The following is a 17332-nucleotide window of genomic DNA, read 5'->3' on the forward strand; positions in this document are numbered from 1 at the left end:
AGTTCAGCCTTAACCATCCTGAGTACTCAAGAATCCAATAGCCACACAAATCCCTGTTTGAAGATATACTAAGTACAGCTTTGGTTCAGGCTTCAATATGTAAGTTCAGGCTTGACTGCTCTGTTTACTTCAAAAAAAAGGTTTGACTGTTCTGTAGTCCAGACACCTAATAAACATACAGATCAATGTCTGAAGAAATACTCAAGTACAGTTTTGGATCTCTCTGAATTTCGTCGTGTTCGTAGCACTGCATCTGCGTGTTCAGGCTCTTAATTTGTGAGATGCTTGTGTTGAAGACTAAAACGTCATGTACTGAATGTTCAGGCTCTCGTGTCTTGTGTCAGACATTTGATCAAGTGCCGATGGAATATAGCCTGACAAAATTTTGTAATAAATAAACAGAAACATGCCACATGTTTAGGTCCATATATTCGTCTGGATTGTCGTTGACTAACTGATTGCTTCGATTATACCACTGTCTACTCCTTTCATATGCTACTAATTACAATTAGTAGTTTTCTGAAGCAAATACAGCACTAAAAAATTGAGGTCCACGGGAGCTCATTTGTTAACGTGAAGCGACCACTGTTTAGTGCTGCTCTTACAAGGGGCAGCCCCCTGATACACAAATTTAAAAACACACCGTACAAACAAAATACAACACATGCAGATTGAAAATTTTCAATTATTCGATCTCTGTCAACTCCTCACAGCATGATATTTGGCAAGATGAATCCTGCATAATTTGTGTGGGGGGAAGAAGGCATGTGGTTGTTGTCATGTGCAATCCAAAATGATGAGAAGAACCTTCGAATGCTAATGAAAAATTACAAACAAATTAGTCCAATTATTTGGGTTCCTTTTAAAGTAGTTGGTGTGTTCTTGAGCAGAGGCACTAATCACGCTGTTAATGAGACGCGTTTAAGAAGCAAAAAAAAGTTCGCACTTTTGGTCAAAGCCAGATCAGACCAGCTGTCACGTGGGCCCGGCGCGTCAGCGTCTCAGCCAGGTCATCCCCAACTGAACCCCGCGGGTCCACCAAACTTTATCGCGCCGAAACCCCTAGAAAGTTTTATAATTACAAAACAGTCCCTCGATTCCCGCCGATTTTAGATACACGGGCTTCTCTTCCACTTCGCCGCCCCCCTCGTCTTCCTCGCCGCAGCGCGCGGCCACCAGCCCACCACCACCACTCGCTGCCGCGCCGGCGCCGCTCTCCGCTCGCCAATGGCGAGCCCCACGGCCCACCGCCTCCTCGCCGCGTAGCCCCAGAGGCGAGCCGCCCGGCGGCGTGTCCGCCCCGCGCCGTAGATTCTGCGCCGGCGCCGTGAGCTCCGTGCGCGTTGGGTGGTCGAGGTAACCGCGCCCTCACAGCATTCGGAAGCCTCTCGTCTCTCAGTCGTTAGGCTGCTCCTGATCTACTAACTACTTTGATGCCTTCTCATTTTGTGTTTGGTTTGTACAGATTCCGAGCAGTTTGCTCGCATCGCAGGCGCAGCGTTGTTGTCGATTCGGCGAAGGGGGAGGATCCGGGTAGAGGAGGCGGCATGGGGAGCGAAGCGAAGGAGATGAAGTACAGGAGAAGGGCGAGGGTTTCAGGGCCCGTCGATGACGGGCAGTGCGGCGACCGGAGTGGCGCGCTGGATTGGGGCGCGCTCAAGGAGAACCCCGTGGAGCTGCTCTTGAAGCTCGACGAGGTACGGGACCACCTCATCAGGTCCTACGAGATGGAGGGTCAGCCGCGGGAGCGCCATCCCATGAGCCGCCGCGCCGCCTCGCTGCGCCCATCGCACGCCGAGCCGCCGCCAGGCCGTGGGCCGGAGCACTACCGCTCCCGCTACGCCGGACGGTACGGGTCGGGCTTGCCGCAGAGTCCGAACGAGCAGCTGCGTCGCTCTTTTCATAGCGACAGGTATTCAAGGCAGCCGAGTGGGCGGTTCCGGCAATGGCCGGAGAAGCAGTGGGAGAATTCTGGGTATATTCAGGCGAATCACCATAGCACCTGCCAGTGTGCACAGTGCCTTCACGGTCAGAGATCGCACACTGGGTATATGCAGGAGGAGCACATCCCCATGGCGAGGTACTTTGCAGGGCAGCAGGGGTCTCACCTGTTCGAGAGGTCACCATCAATCTCATCGGAATTTGACCGGAGGTCTGTCGCTTCGTCACTGTACTCTCATCTTTCGGTGTCGAAGAGGAGGACGGAGTATTTCAGGAAGAAGGCAGAGAGTTTTTGCCGTCCAGCGAGGGGTGCCGCTCCTTTCGTTGTATGCAGCTCTTGCAATCGGCTGCTGCAGCTGCCCCCTGGGAAATGCACGGCTCGGAAGCAGATTCAAGTTCGCTGTGGTTCGTGCTCGGAGATCATTTGTTTCAAACTTAAGGAAGTGAAAGTTCATCCTTTGGTTTCGCCAACTTCTTTCCCTGCATCGAAAACAGTGGGGAGTTCGAGTCGTCAGGCTAACCAAAGTTTTGGGTGGTACCAACATCAGGATGAAGGGAATTCTAGTTTCCATAGACTGCAAGCACATGAAAGATGGCAGCAGAACAAGGATCTCGCAGACAACATTCCTGTGTCTTCTACTTCTAGTTATGATAGAACAGACAAAGAGCGTGGATCGAACAGGAACAGTCAGTTACTATCGGTATCTGTTAGAAGGTCAAGACTTGCAGATAGCCCAAAAGATATACTATGTCAAGGAGATGCATACAGTCAAGTGGAATTTTCAGCAATTAGTACAGTCAGTCCACAGGCCCCAGTTATAGAGGACAAATGTGTCGATCCATTTTCCAGCCGTCAAAAAGATTGTAGTGACAATTGCACAAGCAAGGACTGTAGCCTAAACAGCATGGCAAGTTCTGTTGATGCTAATGTTAGGAATGAAAGGTTGGGCGTGAAATATGAGCAGAACAGCAAAGATCATAAAGAAGGATTTGGAGAAGAAACTGTCAATGGAAGAAACAGGCAAAAACACAGAGAAAATACAAGTGGATTTTGTGATGATGGAAGCGTGGGTAACACAAACAAGCTGTGGGCTGATACTGATAATGATAATACCTGCAGCCTTGAAGATGGAGACGTGGGCAAAAAGTATGAAGAAAAAAGCAAACAAGATGACAACAGCTTTCAAGCAGAATGCATTACTGAGCGGTATAGCAAATGCAGCAAAGAAGATATTAATAATGCCATTCGAGTTGAAACCATAGCTACACTAAGCAAACAAGATGACTTAGATGATTGTTACAGCGAATTGCTCTCCCCAAATTCTGAACATGCCGTAGTGTCATCCAAGATTGAGTCATCAGTTAATGAGCGCACAAATTCAAGTTCTCGTGTTTCTTCTGAGGCTGAGCTAGATGAAGTTCAGTCTGCAGCTGTTAAGAATGGGGATTCAAAATATATTGCTGGCTTTTTGAAGAAAGGTTTGAAGGACCTCTCTTTGTTCAGTCAATCAGTGGACAGTGCTAAGGTTTTAATCAATGGTCATCCAATCTCCGAACGTGCCCTACGGAAGGCCGAGAAGAAGTCTGGTCCAGTTGGCCCTGGTTCATATTGGTAAGTCACCTTCTCCTTATGTAAATTTGGAATTTGTTATACCCTGATGTTCTTAGGCTTTGATAAATACCGTGTTGGCACTGGCCATTGTTTTCTTTAGTATCATTAACCTATGAAATCAAGAAATACATGACTACAGGAAAATGAGATTGGTGTTATTCTTCAGGAAAAAAAAAATTCTATCTTAACAGTTGGAACTATGATGAAGTATACTGCACAACTGTGATTACATGACTTTGTCAATTCTCCATTTCATAGCAAGCAACCTATGTACCTGATGTACTCCTGATTTTCTTGATAACTTTTCTCAGCCAAATCAACCACTTTCCTGAGTGGATTACTAGGACAGTTTGTACAGTAATGAGATATCTGGAAGATTCTTGTTCTGCAGAGTCCTTCTGTTGTTGTTAATTGCTCCTTTATATGTTAGTAGCTCAAAGTGACACATAATGCTATTTTCTTGCATGGCCTAACTCCTGTATTAAACATCTGTTAATTTCTTGTCACGGTCTCACTTTATCTTGGCACTTCACTACCTATCCGCAAACATTATTTTTGTTCTTCTGTTGCTAATCGTAGTGGTAAAATGAACTATAATTTGTTTCTTTTCACATCCGCATGCTTGCCGCATTCAGAAGGCAAGCTCCATCATTCAATGGTCTGCCTTTTACCAGCTACAGTTTAAAATTAATCTGATGACTATGCATTGACAAGGAAAATGCAAAGTTAGTACAGTAAAAGTAACTCTGGGAGTATCATCTACGTAATGTATTTTTCAAAGTAACTTTGTTGTATCTTCATTAACTTAAATTCACAAGGCATTGGGAATTTCTGTGAAGCAAGGTGACATTCTATATTCTCTTATTGTAATTCAGGTATGACTACCGTGCTGGATTTTGGGGTATCATGGGACATGAGTGCAGTGGCATCATCCCTGTAAGATTATATTTTTGTAGTGATTTCTTGAGAACTTTCTGGTTGCATGTCATGACAGAACTTTGTGTTTGCAGCCATTTATAAAGGAATTTAATTATGCAATGCCGAAAAATTGTGCCGGTGGGAACACAGGAGTTTTTGTCAATGGTAGAGAACTTCATCAGAAAGATTTTGAATTGCTCGCAGGAAGAGGCCTCCCACGGATATCTGGAAAATCATACTCTGTTGAAATATCTGGAAATGTGATTGATGATGCAACTGGCAAGAAATTACGAAAGCTTGGAAAGCTTGCTCCTACGTAAGTTTCTTCTTCAGCTCATTTTTAACAGCACCCTGTGATTTAGCATTTCCAGTAGTTTGTGGTCATGTTGTCCATTTATCTATTGCACAGTATTTTCACCTTTTGGCCTCTTTACATTAGTCATTTGAGTTTTTAATTTAAATTTTTTGAAGCCAGTGTTTGTAGATGTTCAGCATAGGTGTCTCTGCATCGTTCTATCCTTTATTTCATAAATTAATCCAATGCTCTAGTTACCCCTTGGCGTTCATCGTTCAGGGTGAATTGCCTTTACAGATGAAAATCAGCTTTTCTTTTATTTTTTGAAACAAAAGGCAGCTGCTCTGGCTCATTTCATTGATAAAGAAGAGATACACATTGACCCAAGAAAGGGCTCACAGAAAAAATAGCTTTTTATGCAAAATTCGGTTCTACCTTATTAAGAAAGCAGACTAATAAGTTGTTTGAGTTGCAACTCTAACTTATGAAGACAGCAAATAAAGAACAACCTCGTGAACTGAGTCTGACTAAGTATTATAGTTGGAAATTGAGTGTGTGTTCCAACAAGAAAAGAAGATCCAGGTGAAGGTTCAGGTTGTGGCTTAAGATGTACTCCCTCCGCCAACGTCAAACAAAAAAGTTAGGAGAGAGTATTAAAGTGGTAATCAAACAGGACATTCAACATGGTCCCAAACTGGTAAATCAACAACTCTGTAAAACATAATCAATAAGGGAAGAAAAGCCTGAGCTTACTAATGCAAAGATATGAGAAAAATCCAAAAATAAAATAAATAAAAATGTGGCGCCAGGGCACAAAAGATCTAGGCTGGACAGAATCTAGCAGCAAGTTACAGCATCATCTGACAGTGCTAGAGACAATATCCAGCTCTTTATGTTGCCAAATTAAGAACACAGACATCAACAAACATGTAATATGCAACTCAGTCAATTATGATGTATTCACGTGTTTTCATCTTGCACTTGTTGCTCTTATGTCACAAGTCCTGAAATCATGGCCTCCAATGCACCTTATCATCCATGCCAGATAATTAATTAATTTGTTGAATACTATTATCATTTCAAAGTAACTATACATGATTTTTCCCCTCAGTTTTCACCTCAACTATAAACACATAATACCATAAATCATCTCTCTCTATATATCTCACACCACAGACCAGATGAAATTTAGCTATAGAACACTAGAACCTGATATGATCAATACTTTCAGCTTGCTAACATAGTTTGCAACTCTTTCAACCAGTCTACTTCTTTCTGGTTTTGTTTGTTTAATTAGATTGGTCGTTACGTTCTATCCAAGCTTCATTATCCATGATTTTAGAGGTATAATAGAGTTCAAGCATTTGCCATTTTTGGATCTTTTACCCCCGTCAATGGAAACAGTTCTCTTGCATTACCCTGTCCTTTGGCTATTTTTATCTTGCTGTGATTGTTTCAGCATTTTCATTATATATAGTCAGAAGCCTATCATTTTGTTTCCGGATGAAACTACGAGAGCTTCGTGTTCAATTTCTCTAAGTCATAGTGATCACTCTAGTGTCAGCTCTTAGACTCGGTAACATAAATTTTATCAGCAACTGTCTTGATCAGATTCCTTAAAACTTACTGACAACTTCAAATTTCAATGATCAGAGTTGAGAAGTTGAAGCGTGGATTTGGCATGCACATGCCTGAAGAGACAAGTTAGCTCTCTGGCTCTGCTGCTCTTTCTTTGCTTTGCAAAGATTCATTTCCACGGAAAACCTGTCAGCGGAGTTGAATTGGACTGTGGCATGGAAGAAGCCTTTAGATCGTACTTCTTGAAGCTTGAATGTGCGGCGGCAGCAATACACGAGAAACTAGTTTTTTTAATATATATTTACTACTCTTACTCAACTCATTCGATGTTGACATATTGTTGAAGAAATTCCATTACTTCATTCGAAGCATTCTTTAGGTATAATCATGCGAGCAGCTCTAAGTTCCTCGTGTGTCTGTATATGTTGTTTCTTTTCCCTGCATATGTTACTGATACAGAGTATAGATAGCATTCTGGACCTGTATCGTTATGGGCTTGTAACATATACACTATGCCAGTGTCCCTTTACATTATATTCCACATGTATGTAAAGTTGTAAATATTTACTGTTGACCACCTCGAGCTGGGTGGCTGATGTGAATGATTGATGATTTGGGCTTGGGATTTCATTCATGAAGGCATTGCTACATCTGTTCTTTCTACAATTCTACTGAAACTGAACTCTAGTTTGGATAACCTAATTCACTCATTTTTGTATTAAGACTCCCTGTAGCCATTACTCAATCATCGGAAGCATACATCAGCTTACTAGAACATGGTTTGAAATACTATCTCCATTTCATATTATAAGACTTTCTAGCATTATCTAAATTCATTTATTGATGAATGTATATAGTTTATATATATATGTCTAGATTCATTAGCATTCATATAAATCTAGACAATGCTAGAAAGTCTTACATTATGAAACGGAGGGGGTATGTAATAACGTACTCAGTATTGTGATTCCAGTTTTCTGTTATTGATTTAACGTCTTTTTAATGGATAGATGTATTTTCCTTGTCAACAGTGTTGGCACATGAACAGCTTGGGCTGCTGAGATAAACATGTCGTGCAATGCAAAGGATTCTGCTAGTACATTGTTTTTAAAATCTAGAACAAACTATTAAGTCATATAGAATGCCAAAAACGGTTGGAAGAATTGTACCACCTGAGTTATATAATGTGGAAATTTGAAATATATGCACACTGCAACAGCTGGTTATTATCTGCCAGAACAATTCCATCCTAATTTGGCTGGAGCCTGGCACCCATGCATGCGTATCGTTGGGCATTGCTGCGTTGACCTGTATTTACCCACAGTTTTTTAACATGCTCACTGATCCCTCTGGTCTATACGAACTAACAGCTGAATATAGTTGCATTTATCTGTCTAGTTTACAAAATTGGCTAGTGGTGTTTTAGTACTCGTATCTTTTAGTAGGCCTCTTCTTCATCATGTCATTACAGGTCTGTGTGTCTGTCATCTGTTTTTGTTACTACCACTGGCAGTGTATAGATATATATAATAGTCTCTCCGCATACCTTCTGTTAAAATGTATTATCTCCAGGGGCTGATAAAAATCGCCGAACACCGTTCCGAAATGAAGTAGCGGTTTTTTTTATCGGTTGGATGCTCGGTTTTTGTTTCGATCCAGATCGATTTTTAGCCTAGAGTTCGGTTTATATTGTTGCAAACTGAAGACAACGAATAAACCAAAGCACTCCTATAGGAGTCGATTAGCTGCCTCATCCTAAGCGATTAGCGTAGCGTATGCATGCGCAAGATTTTCTTTTCCCAGGTAGGTGTGGGGCTCATTAACCATCATGGGTTGTGTGTCATGCGTCATGAACGTGTGATATGATTAGTAGGTATCGGGCACATCAACCCTTTGCTTCTTGCGTCATATATGTATGAGGTTTCTCTTGTTCAGGATGAAATCAAACATGAGTAAATTGAAATGATTTTCCTCAGATTTTTTATTTCGGTTTTGCTTTTTTTTCAGCTAATCCGGTTTCTATTTTACACTAATTGATCTTAACTTAAACCGAAGAAACCGAACCGAGTAAACCGAAACAAACGGATGTCCAGCCCTAATTTATCTCTGTTCCAAAGTAAACAAATTAATCAAGAATTAGACGTAAGATATTCTAGTATTATGAATCTTGATAAAATTATATTCAGATTTGATCCTAGCATTAGATCATCTCCAATATATTGACTAAATTTCATCCCCAAAATTTTGTTTTTTGTACATCCTAAACAGAATTTAGCATATGGAAAAAAATTATCCCTCCAAAAAGTTCGTTAAAATTGACTCCCTAAACACACACACAACAAAAGTGAGCCCATACGAATCTACTAACCGAAATTATTTAACCTATTGAGGTGGAAACATTTTCTTTACGCACGAGAAGGAGCAACTATCTAGAATTGAGAGTGATCAATCGCTTCCAACTTATAGAGACCGACTTTAACGGGAGAGGGGCCTCCAATTTTTCAAGGATGGTTAGAAAATCATCAAGGAGATATTTTTATTTAAAATCCTCTAATTGTGGGATTTAAAAAAACTTAGAGTGACTGTTGGATATGCTCTAAAGATGTATTAATTTAGTTCTAGTTTTGTTTATTTTGGACACGGAGGCAATAGGCTGCAGGTGAAGGCCATGAGCGGTTGGTTGGCTCTGAGAAGCTGACCTCGCGCGACGGTTTTAGCCTCCAGCATGGCGGGATATACTGGAAAAAGGTCAACGGTTACCTCGCACGCACACATGCGATGCGACGCCTCTGCCGCTGTCCTAGTTGTAATCCGCAAGAAACTCTATTCCCATCTGCTTTGTAATAAGCTGTTCAGCGCGAGGTTGTTGCTGCGATCGTGGCGTCAGTTCGTCGCTCCATGGCGGCCGGCACCGGAGGTAGCCCCCTGCTCTTCCCCTCTCCGGCGAACGGTGCCATGCCGACGCCCTCCGCCGCGGTGTTCGACGTCGAGGCCGCTCACCGCCACGCCACCAAGCCCGACGCCGGCGCCGCCTTCGTCCTCGAGTCCAAAGGTAACTTGACCTGCTGGCTGCTGCTTGTACTATATATCTCGCTTGCTCTCTAGCGACGGTGCAAGCGATGATCGATCGGCATCATATCCAGGGGAGTGGTGGCACGCCGGGTTCCACCTGACGACGGCGATCGTGGGGCCGACGGTGCTGACGCTGCCGTACGCGCTGCGGGGGATGGGATGGTCGCTCGGCCTGGTGGCGCTCACCGCCGTCGCCGCCGTCACCTTCTTCGCCTACTACCTCATGTCCAGGGTGCTCGACCACTGCGAGGCCAACGGCCGCCGCCACATCCGCTTCCGGGAGCTCGCCGCCGACGTCCTCGGTCCGTCCTCCCTGCACTGCACTCGCCACACCTCATCCTAATTACTCCACTAATTGGATGCGGCAGTTAATTGGTGCCTGATTAAGAGTGCGCGCCATTAATTCAATTTGTCTTTTTTTTGTTTGTTTTTGCAGGATCTGGATGGGTGTTCTACCTGGTGGTGACAGTGCAAACTGCCATCAACGCCGGGATTACCATCGGAAGCATCCTGCTTGCAGCTGACTGCTTACAAGTATGTGTCTTGCACGCATGCCCATGGCTTCCCACGAAACTGAATTCAGACTTTTTTTTTTAAGATAATGGGAAACTGAATTCAGACTAACCTGAAATTTTCGTCAGTTTCTTTTTTCCTTTTTTATTCATGCTTGCGCTTCATCGTTTCTGTCAAGGGGGTCGTCGTTTTAGTGAAAAAAACGTCAAATGACATATTCGTAAATAAAAAATAATCTGTGAAAATTTTATATATATATGTATTCTTAGCAATAAAAAAATAAACGACGATAGAAAACCTCCCAAAATCTATTTCATATTTATGACTGGAAATTTAAAACTTATCTTATAAGTATAAACATAAGAAAAAGATATGATTCAAGATTATACGGAAAACCTAGATGTTCATATTGGGTCATAAAGAAATAAAATGAACTGAATGTTGCAGGTTCATAAAAAAATGTTTGACAATGTCAATATTGGCTGCAGTGAGTTGACTTAGGGTTGCATTGTGCAATACCATGATCTCAGCTTATAGCTTGAGATAGCTATAACCAAGTCATATTTTTATTTTTCTTAGATAATGGAGGACCTAGCCGTACTGTTTATTATATGCGATAATGACAGCGACAACTTGAGTTTGACCACGTAATCCAACTTATATCCAATGGGTGAGCAAGGCAACTGTGTTCATGTGTCAACTAATGTATGGCCTAACCACTCTGACTTATGAATTAGCATGCGCTTACTTGCTTAGTAATTTTAGAGTTGTGTGTTAATTTATTTGCCAATTAGGAATTAACTACGTTACTCAGAAAAGGTTAATTTTTTTTTTTTACATTCTGAAACTGCAAGACTCTGATCAGGCGTTCAACACTGAGACATCATGATTTCACAAATATTTGCAGATAATGTACTCGGACCTTGCACCAAACGGTCCTCTGAAGCTTTACCATTTCATCGTCGTCGTCGCGGTGGTTCTGTCCGTGCTCTCCCAGCTGCCGTCGTTCCACTCGCTGCGTTACATCAACCTCGGCTCGCTGCTGCTCAGCTTCGGCTACACCATCCTTGTCTCAGCTGCCTGCATCCGTGCAGGTACGTACTGATCACCCTGACAAATGACAAATGTGACAATATGCTAACTGCATCTCTCAAGACTGAACTTGTTCTTGTCTGACAGGTGCGTTGAGCAATGCTCCGGCGAAGGATTACTCCCTGAGCTCGTCCAATTCGGAGAAGACCTTTAATGCGTTCCTCTCTATTTCCATCCTCGCCTCCGTTTTCGGCAATGGCATTCTGCCTGAAATCCAGGTACTATAGAGCTGTGCTCTTTTGTTACTGAAAAAACGAAAGGTTATCTGATTTTGTCATAGCTATTTAATTGCATAGATGATGAAATTAATCATCGACAAGTTAAAAATTTACTATTGAAATGTGATGATAAATTTTTATATTGAATTTTGCAAAAGACGTACCGTTAACTGAAAAACGTGTGCGCATAAGCGAAGGAAAAATATGAAAAGAATCTAATAAAAGAACGCAGCCTAGCTAGCCCTGTTTGTTTGTGAAGATCTGAACTGAACTAACGTACATGATGGCAACGTGTTCAGGCCACGCTGGCGCCGCCGGCGGCCGGGAAGATGATGAAGGCGCTGGTGCTGTGCTACGCGGTGGTGTTCTTCGCCTTCTACCTGCCGGCCATCACCGGCTACTGGGCGTTCGGCAACCAGGTGCAGTCCAACGTACTGCAGAGCCTCATGCCGGACAAGGGCCCCTCCCTGGCGCCGACGTGGCTGCTCGGCCTCGTCGTCGTCCTCGTCCTCCTCCAGCTGCTCGCCATCGCGCTGGTGTACTCGCAGGTGGCGTACGAGATCATGGAGAAGGGCTCCGCCGACGTGGCGCGGGGCCGGTTCTCGCGCCGGAACCTGCTGCCGCGGGTGGCGCTCCGGACGGCGTACGTCGCGGCGTGCGCGTTCGTGGCGGCGATGCTGCCGTTCTTCGGCGACATCGTCGGCGTCGTCGGCGCCGTCGGCTTCATCCCGCTCGACTTCGTGCTCCCCGTCGTCATGTACAACATGGCCCTCGCGCCGCCGAGGCGGTCACCGGTGTACCTCGCCAACGTGGCCATCATGGTTGTCTTCACCGGCGTGGGCCTCATCGGCGCAGTCGCCTCCGTCCGGAAGCTCGTGCTCGACGCCGGCCAGTTCAAGCTCTTCAGCGGCCACGTCGTCGCCTGAAATGGACGCTTTTTTTTTGGACGCTTGACTCGTATATTTCATTAGGCTTCACAGAAAAAAAAATGTAAAAGAGAAATTAAAGAGGGAAAAAAAATCATCATCAGTTCGTCATATGAAGAAAAAGAAAAGCCAAAAACGTAGAGACGCGTGTGCTGAAGAAAGTTCACTCCATCTTGTGTTGTAGACAGTTCATGAACAATGGTGAAAATTCTACTAAATTCATTCAAACATTTGTTTGTTTTTTATCCTTTTTCTGGTAGTGCCACTTGGTGGACAGTTGTTTTCCACGAGATGACCATTCAGTGACAAAAAAAGATGGCCGAATTAGGCCCACGTAAACTCACAATCTTGTGGACCTCATTAATTTCCAGACGAATTTGCGCTAAATATATTCCAAACATTTTCATGTGGCCACAAATTCAGCCCAAATATTTACAGGCCCACTGAATTACAGCGGAACACCGAAGCCCTCCAGCCCACGCAGACTTTGCCGGTTTCTCCGACTCCACGTGTCACTGATCCGTGGGCCCCACGAACGCGAGCCGAAGCGAGAGATCCCGAAAATATCACGCGGCTTATGGCGATCGCCCACGTGGCGCCCGCCTCATCCACGCATATCTCCCGCCAACTCCGCGCCACGCCGTCGCATCCCACGCCGTCCGATCTGTGGCGCCGTGGGTTCTTGGCCGTCCGATTCGCCGGAGGCGGAGCTCGTGGCGGCCGTTGCGCCTTCGCCTCCGCCCCTTATATGGCATCTCGCCTGAGATTCCGTCGACGCCATTGCTGAGCTTCCGTCCCATTCCACGCACGAGTGAAGGAGCTGAGAAGTTTCTAGAAGCTTAAGCTTCAGCTCGAGCTCTTCAGCCTGCCATGGCTTCCACCGTGACGACGCCGAGCCGCCCGCTCTCGGCCGGGTGCCACCGCCGCTCGCCGCGGCGGTCCGCGCCCGTCGTGCTCTCCCTCGGCGGCGGGCCGCGGCGCCGAGCGCCGGCCACCAGCTGCTCTGCCCTCGCGTCGCCCGCGAAGCAGGGCAGTGCCAAGCTCCCGCCGCCGCAGCCGACGACGTCGAGGACGACCACGGAGGCCGACGCCGAGCAGGAGCGGACGGACTACAACGAGGTGGCCGCCGCGCTGGAGAGCATCTACAAGCTGAGCCCCGCCGTGGTCGAGGAGAAGGACGGCGACGCCGACGAGGGCGACAAGAGCAAGAAGGCGAAGCGGAAGAGGAAAGGGAGAGTGGTAAGCATCCTAACGATCAACCTAAGTCGTAGCTCAAATCGATCGATGGGTTCTTGCGGGATGGATCGATCTTGATCACGCGAATCATGCATCACTCTCAGGGACAGAGGAACCGGAGCGCGACGGTGACGGTGAGGAGCCGGAGGAGGCGGCTGGGACAGAGGTTGGACCTGGGAAAGAGAGTGGAGATGAGGAGGAGGGAGGAAGAAGCCGGCGCCGGCGCCGGCGCCGGCAAAAGGGAAGACGAGGAGCGGGAGTTCGAGGAGATGCTGCTGAGAGAGCACGCGGTGTCCACCGACATGGGCAGCCTCGACTGGAAGCGGATGAAGATCCCGCCCGTGCTCACCTCCTCCCAGAGCGCCCGCCTCTTCAGGATCATGCAACCCATGAAGGTTAATCTCGATCCTCCATCTTCCTGATTGCACCACTTACTACTAATTGTGTTAGTTTAATCAGTCGGAGAAACTAATTCACAATTGTTATGGTGTGTTTCAGGCAATCTTGGAGGTGAAAGAGAACCTGCAGAACGAACTGCAGAGAGATCCAACCGATGCAGAGCTCGCCGAGGCCATGAACATGCCGGTGCTTCAGATGAGACGCCGCCTCGAGGTCGGCCGAGCTGCCAGGAACAAGCTCATCAAGGTTGTTATCATCGATCTGATCGATCAGTCTGAAACATGAGATGTCCATGGTGACGATGCATGCATGGTGATTGATTTGCTGTCGTTTGATTTTGCAGCATAACCTGAGGCTGGTGCTGTACACGATCAACAAGTACTACCCGGACATGGCGAACGACGAGAGGTTCGACGACATCTGCCAGGCCGGCGCCAATGGCCTCATCACGGCGATCGACCGGTTCGAGCCCAAGCGCGGCTTCCGCATCTCCACCTACGCGCTCTTCTGGATCCGCCACTCCATCGTCCGCGCCATGACGCTCTCCAACTTCACCCGCTTCCCCTTCGCCATGGAATCGGTAACGAACGCATCGATCAATGGCTGCTCGATCTGATCTTCCAGAGCGAAGAGGATTCTGACCGCAGATTGGTTTGGTTCAGGAGAGGCAGGAGATCCACAGGGCGAGGGAGGAGCTGTCGTTCGAGCTCGGGCGGGCGCCGGCGGACGAGGAGATCATGAAGAGGGTGGGCCTGTCTCCGGCGAGGTACCGCGACGTGCTGCGGATGACGAAGCCGACCTACTCCCTCCACGCGCGGAACAGGGTCACCCAGGAGGAGCTCATCAACGAGGTCACCGACGCCGACGCCATCGGCGTCGACACCAGCAAGCACAACACGCTCCTCCGCCTCGCCATCGACGACCTCGTAAGTAGAACAAAATCAAAATCTGCCTGCCGCGCTTGAAAGATCGCTTCTTGAATCATGGAATGTGTGTGTGTGCGCAGCTGGATTCGCTGAAGCCGAAGGAGAGCGTGGTGATCCGGCAGAGGTTCGGGCTGGACGGGAGGGGGAAGCGCACGCTGAGCGAGATCGCCGGAAACCTCAACATCTCGAGGGAGATGGTACGCAAGTACGAGCTCAAGGCGCTCATGAAGCTCAAGCATCCCACCCGAGTTGAATACCTGCGCAGATACATGTGATTCACCAACACAAACTCTCTCTCTCTCTCTCTCTCTATGTGTGTGTCTGTGCATCATTGATCTGTGCATAAACCGTGTAGAACAAACATGTACTGCTAGCAATTCCCTTAATTAATTCCCAGCCCTGCGTAACATTAGCAAGGGATCCCCATTAGCAAATACTACGAACAAACACAGGTATTCGTACGGTGTATATTCTGCTGTATATATGTGTATACATTCTCTCTCTCTCTGCGTTGCAGATTACAGATACAAAATACACTGAGATTGTTCAAAGTGAGGTTACTCTTAAATTGTATCTCAGATGTAATTAGTGTATAGATATCTTGTACATCTACCCATGCTTAGCTTAGCTCATGTGCTGTTTATTCCAGAAGAAAAGACATTTCGCTTTTGTTACTTCTATGGGGTGGTGCTGAGTCAGTACAATACTTTGTGAAGGCTAAACATGTTCATCATATCAATGAACTTGCCCAAATTGTATACGAAATTGCAAAGGATCAGGAACGTCAGGTGACACATGAAACTCGTAGCCATGCCGACTGCCACATGTAAACATCACAGTTTGCTGAGAACAAAAATGGGGAAAAAGTTTTTACGTGCTTATATGTCATCTAAATAGTTATAAAAAAATTTAACAAGATAGATTAATATGAGTTATATCACTTTACAAACACACAAGTTTAAATTCAACTTCTACGAGTTATAGAAAAAAAACAAAACTAAGTATACCCATATTCATAATTGTTTTTGCTATTTTTATTATAACTTGTAGAAGTTAAATTTAAATATAACTTATATTAAATTATCTTATTAAATTTTTTATATTTTTTAATAACTATTTAGATAACATACAAACAACAACCGATATATATACACCCACGCCGTTAAATGCTTCCAACCAAAATGTCCATCTGGACGCAGGAGGCAGAAAGCCAGAAAGGCCAGTCTCCAAGTCCCCACTAGTTTCAGAAGAGCTTTCGTCGGGAGGGGAGGCAGAGCTGCGGTGCGGATGCCATGCATGGCGGCCACGTCGTCGCCTCGCCTGCACCTCATCGTCATCGCCGCACCAAACTCCCCACCGCATTCACTCCGCTACTGTTACTTAGCGGATCAGCGCGCGCCGCAGCACACAGACGCAGCGTTGCTCTCGCAGTTTCGCTCGCGCGTCCGTTTCCGCCTCCGACTCCGGCCATGGTGAAGCTTGCGACCGCCAGGGAGGCGCGCATGTACGGGCCGGCGCTGGCCGTGCGCCGGTGGGAGTACGCCAACGCCGGGGCGTACGTGTTCGCGGCGCTGCTCTTGGCCGTGGCGCTCGCGGCGCTGTCCGCGGGCGGCGGGGCCAGGCCGGCGCTCGCCGTGGCCGCCGTGGCGCTGGGGATCGTCGGCGCCGTCAACGCGCACGACCTCGCGGCGCACCTCGCCGGCGTGGACTGCCGGGTGGGGCTTGTCAGGTACGACGTCCAGCTCGGGCTCGTGGAGCTTCTCGTGCCGGCGCTGCATGTGGTTGGGTGTGTCCTCGCCGTCGTCGCCATGGCCTTGCTGCTCTCTCAGGTGCGTGCGTGCGTTGCGTTGTATCGGCAGCTCAGATCAGTAAGAAAGAAAAGATCATCTCTGAAAAATCTGAAATGGAGCAGGGCGAGGGCGCGTGGTACAGGCAGGGGAGGGAGACGCACGCGGCGAACACGCTGCTCGCGGCGGCGCTGGTGTGGCTGCTGGGGTCGGTGCTCAACTCGTGCCAGGTGTACGAGCGCGCCGACGGGCGGGCGCAGCTGCTGCAGTCGAGCGTGCAGGTCCCTCTGCTTCTCGGGAGCCTACTCTTCCTGGTCGCCGGAGTGGCCAACCGCCGCCGCGTCCTCGACTGGCGCCGCGAGCCGGTGCTAGTGGTAATCGATCGAGCTCTCGCCGACGGCGACGGCGCCATGCATGAGCAGCGTGTGAATTAACCGTGGTGCGCGCGTGTGCAATTGCAGGGACGGAGCTGGGCGTGGCTGTGCCTGTTCGGGAGCTTGCTGTGGCTGGTGGCGGCGGTGCTCAACATGCTGAAGGTGTTGGTGATGCACCAGAGCGACGCGGTGCGGCTGGAGAAGCTGCGCGGCGGCGCGCAGGAGCGGCTGAGCCGTGACCGGGAGGGCCGCGTGCCGCTCAACTGGGAGGAGGCCGCCAGGAGCAGGAGGACGGCTCTGCCGGTTGATCTGCGCTCATAATATTCCTCCTCACCCGTTCTGTAAAAAAGTTGAGCATGATCTTGGTTGCATGTCTTCTAAACAATTACTTCCTCTCTGTGACACCATTGACCCATTCGTTTATATCCAAATATGTTAAATTATA

The 17332-nt window shown here is 47.2% G+C and overlaps 4 protein-coding genes across 4 annotated transcripts; all 4 read left to right on the plus strand.

Moving 5' to 3' along the window:
• The first annotated feature begins 1254 nt into the window (after positions 1-1254).
• Positions 1255-6988, plus strand: LOC102717251. The gene is made up of 5 exons (XM_040524254.1): positions 1255-1356; positions 1466-3553; positions 4429-4489; positions 4564-4787; positions 6420-6988. Exons 2-5 carry the CDS (start codon positions 1548-1550, stop codon positions 6472-6474), a joined length of 2346 nt encoding a protein of 781 aa, XP_040380188.1. The 5' UTR covers positions 1255-1356; positions 1466-1547; the 3' UTR covers positions 6475-6988.
• Positions 6989-9221: 2233 nt separating this feature from the next.
• Positions 9222-12388, plus strand: LOC102700902 (probable GABA transporter 2). The gene is made up of 6 exons (XM_040524485.1): positions 9222-9396; positions 9488-9718; positions 9853-9950; positions 10837-11023; positions 11109-11239; positions 11539-12388. The coding sequence occupies exons 1-6, from the start codon at positions 9243-9245 to the stop codon at positions 12163-12165; spliced, it is 1428 nt and encodes a 475-aa protein (XP_040380419.1). The 5' UTR covers positions 9222-9242; the 3' UTR covers positions 12166-12388.
• Positions 12389-12959: 571 nt separating this feature from the next.
• Positions 12960-15596, plus strand: LOC102701176 (RNA polymerase sigma factor sigE, chloroplastic/mitochondrial). Its single transcript, XM_006655579.3, has 6 exons — positions 12960-13404; positions 13506-13796; positions 13900-14046; positions 14144-14380; positions 14463-14726; positions 14807-15596. The coding sequence occupies exons 1-6, from the start codon at positions 13036-13038 to the stop codon at positions 14999-15001; spliced, it is 1503 nt and encodes a 500-aa protein (XP_006655642.2). The 5' UTR covers positions 12960-13035; the 3' UTR covers positions 15002-15596.
• Positions 15597-16195: 599 nt separating this feature from the next.
• LOC102701453 lies at positions 16196-17284 on the plus strand. Its single transcript, XM_040523810.1, has 3 exons — positions 16196-16555; positions 16663-16887; positions 16975-17284. Exons 1-3 carry the CDS (start codon positions 16196-16198, stop codon positions 17206-17208), a joined length of 819 nt encoding a protein of 272 aa, XP_040379744.1. The 3' UTR covers positions 17209-17284.
• Positions 17285-17332: the final 48 nt, after the last annotated feature.

The sequence above is a fragment of the Oryza brachyantha genome, chromosome 5 (assembly GCF_000231095.2).
Source record: "Oryza brachyantha chromosome 5, ObraRS2, whole genome shotgun sequence".
In the NCBI taxonomy this organism is placed as follows: Eukaryota; Viridiplantae; Streptophyta; class Magnoliopsida; order Poales; family Poaceae; genus Oryza; species Oryza brachyantha.

Excerpts from the sequence above, each read along its gene's own strand:
- LOC102701176 (XM_006655579.3), top strand. The coding sequence starts at position 13,036 with ATGGCTTCCACCGTGACGACGCCGAGCCGCCCGCTCTCGGCCGGGTGC. Across the intron at positions 13,405-13,505 it reads GGAAGAGGAAAGGGAGAGTG|GGACAGAGGAACCGGAGCGC; the intron begins GTAAGCATCCTA and ends CATCACTCTCAG. Across the intron at positions 14,047-14,143 it reads CCAGGAACAAGCTCATCAAG|CATAACCTGAGGCTGGTGCT; the intron begins GTTGTTATCATC and ends TTGATTTTGCAG.
- LOC102700902 (XM_040524485.1), top strand. The coding sequence starts at position 9,243 with ATGGCGGCCGGCACCGGAGGTAGCCCCCTGCTCTTCCCCTCTCCGGCG. Across the intron at positions 9,397-9,487 it reads CTTCGTCCTCGAGTCCAAAG|GGGAGTGGTGGCACGCCGGG; the intron begins GTAACTTGACCT and ends CATCATATCCAG. Across the intron at positions 11,024-11,108 it reads AGCTGCCTGCATCCGTGCAG|GTGCGTTGAGCAATGCTCCG; the intron begins GTACGTACTGAT and ends CTTGTCTGACAG.
- LOC102701453 (XM_040523810.1), top strand. The coding sequence starts at position 16,196 with ATGGTGAAGCTTGCGACCGCCAGGGAGGCGCGCATGTACGGGCCGGCG. Across the intron at positions 16,556-16,662 it reads TGGCCTTGCTGCTCTCTCAG|GGGAGGGAGACGCACGCGGC; the intron begins GTGCGTGCGTGC and ends TGGTACAGGCAG. Across the intron at positions 16,888-16,974 it reads GCCGCGAGCCGGTGCTAGTG|GGACGGAGCTGGGCGTGGCT; the intron begins GTAATCGATCGA and ends GTGCAATTGCAG.
- LOC102717251 (XM_040524254.1), top strand. The coding sequence starts at position 1,548 with ATGGGGAGCGAAGCGAAGGAGATGAAGTACAGGAGAAGGGCGAGGGTT. Across the intron at positions 3,554-4,428 it reads GTTGGCCCTGGTTCATATTG|GTATGACTACCGTGCTGGAT; the intron begins GTAAGTCACCTT and ends ATTGTAATTCAG. Across the intron at positions 4,490-4,563 it reads AGTGCAGTGGCATCATCCCT|CCATTTATAAAGGAATTTAA; the intron begins GTAAGATTATAT and ends TTGTGTTTGCAG.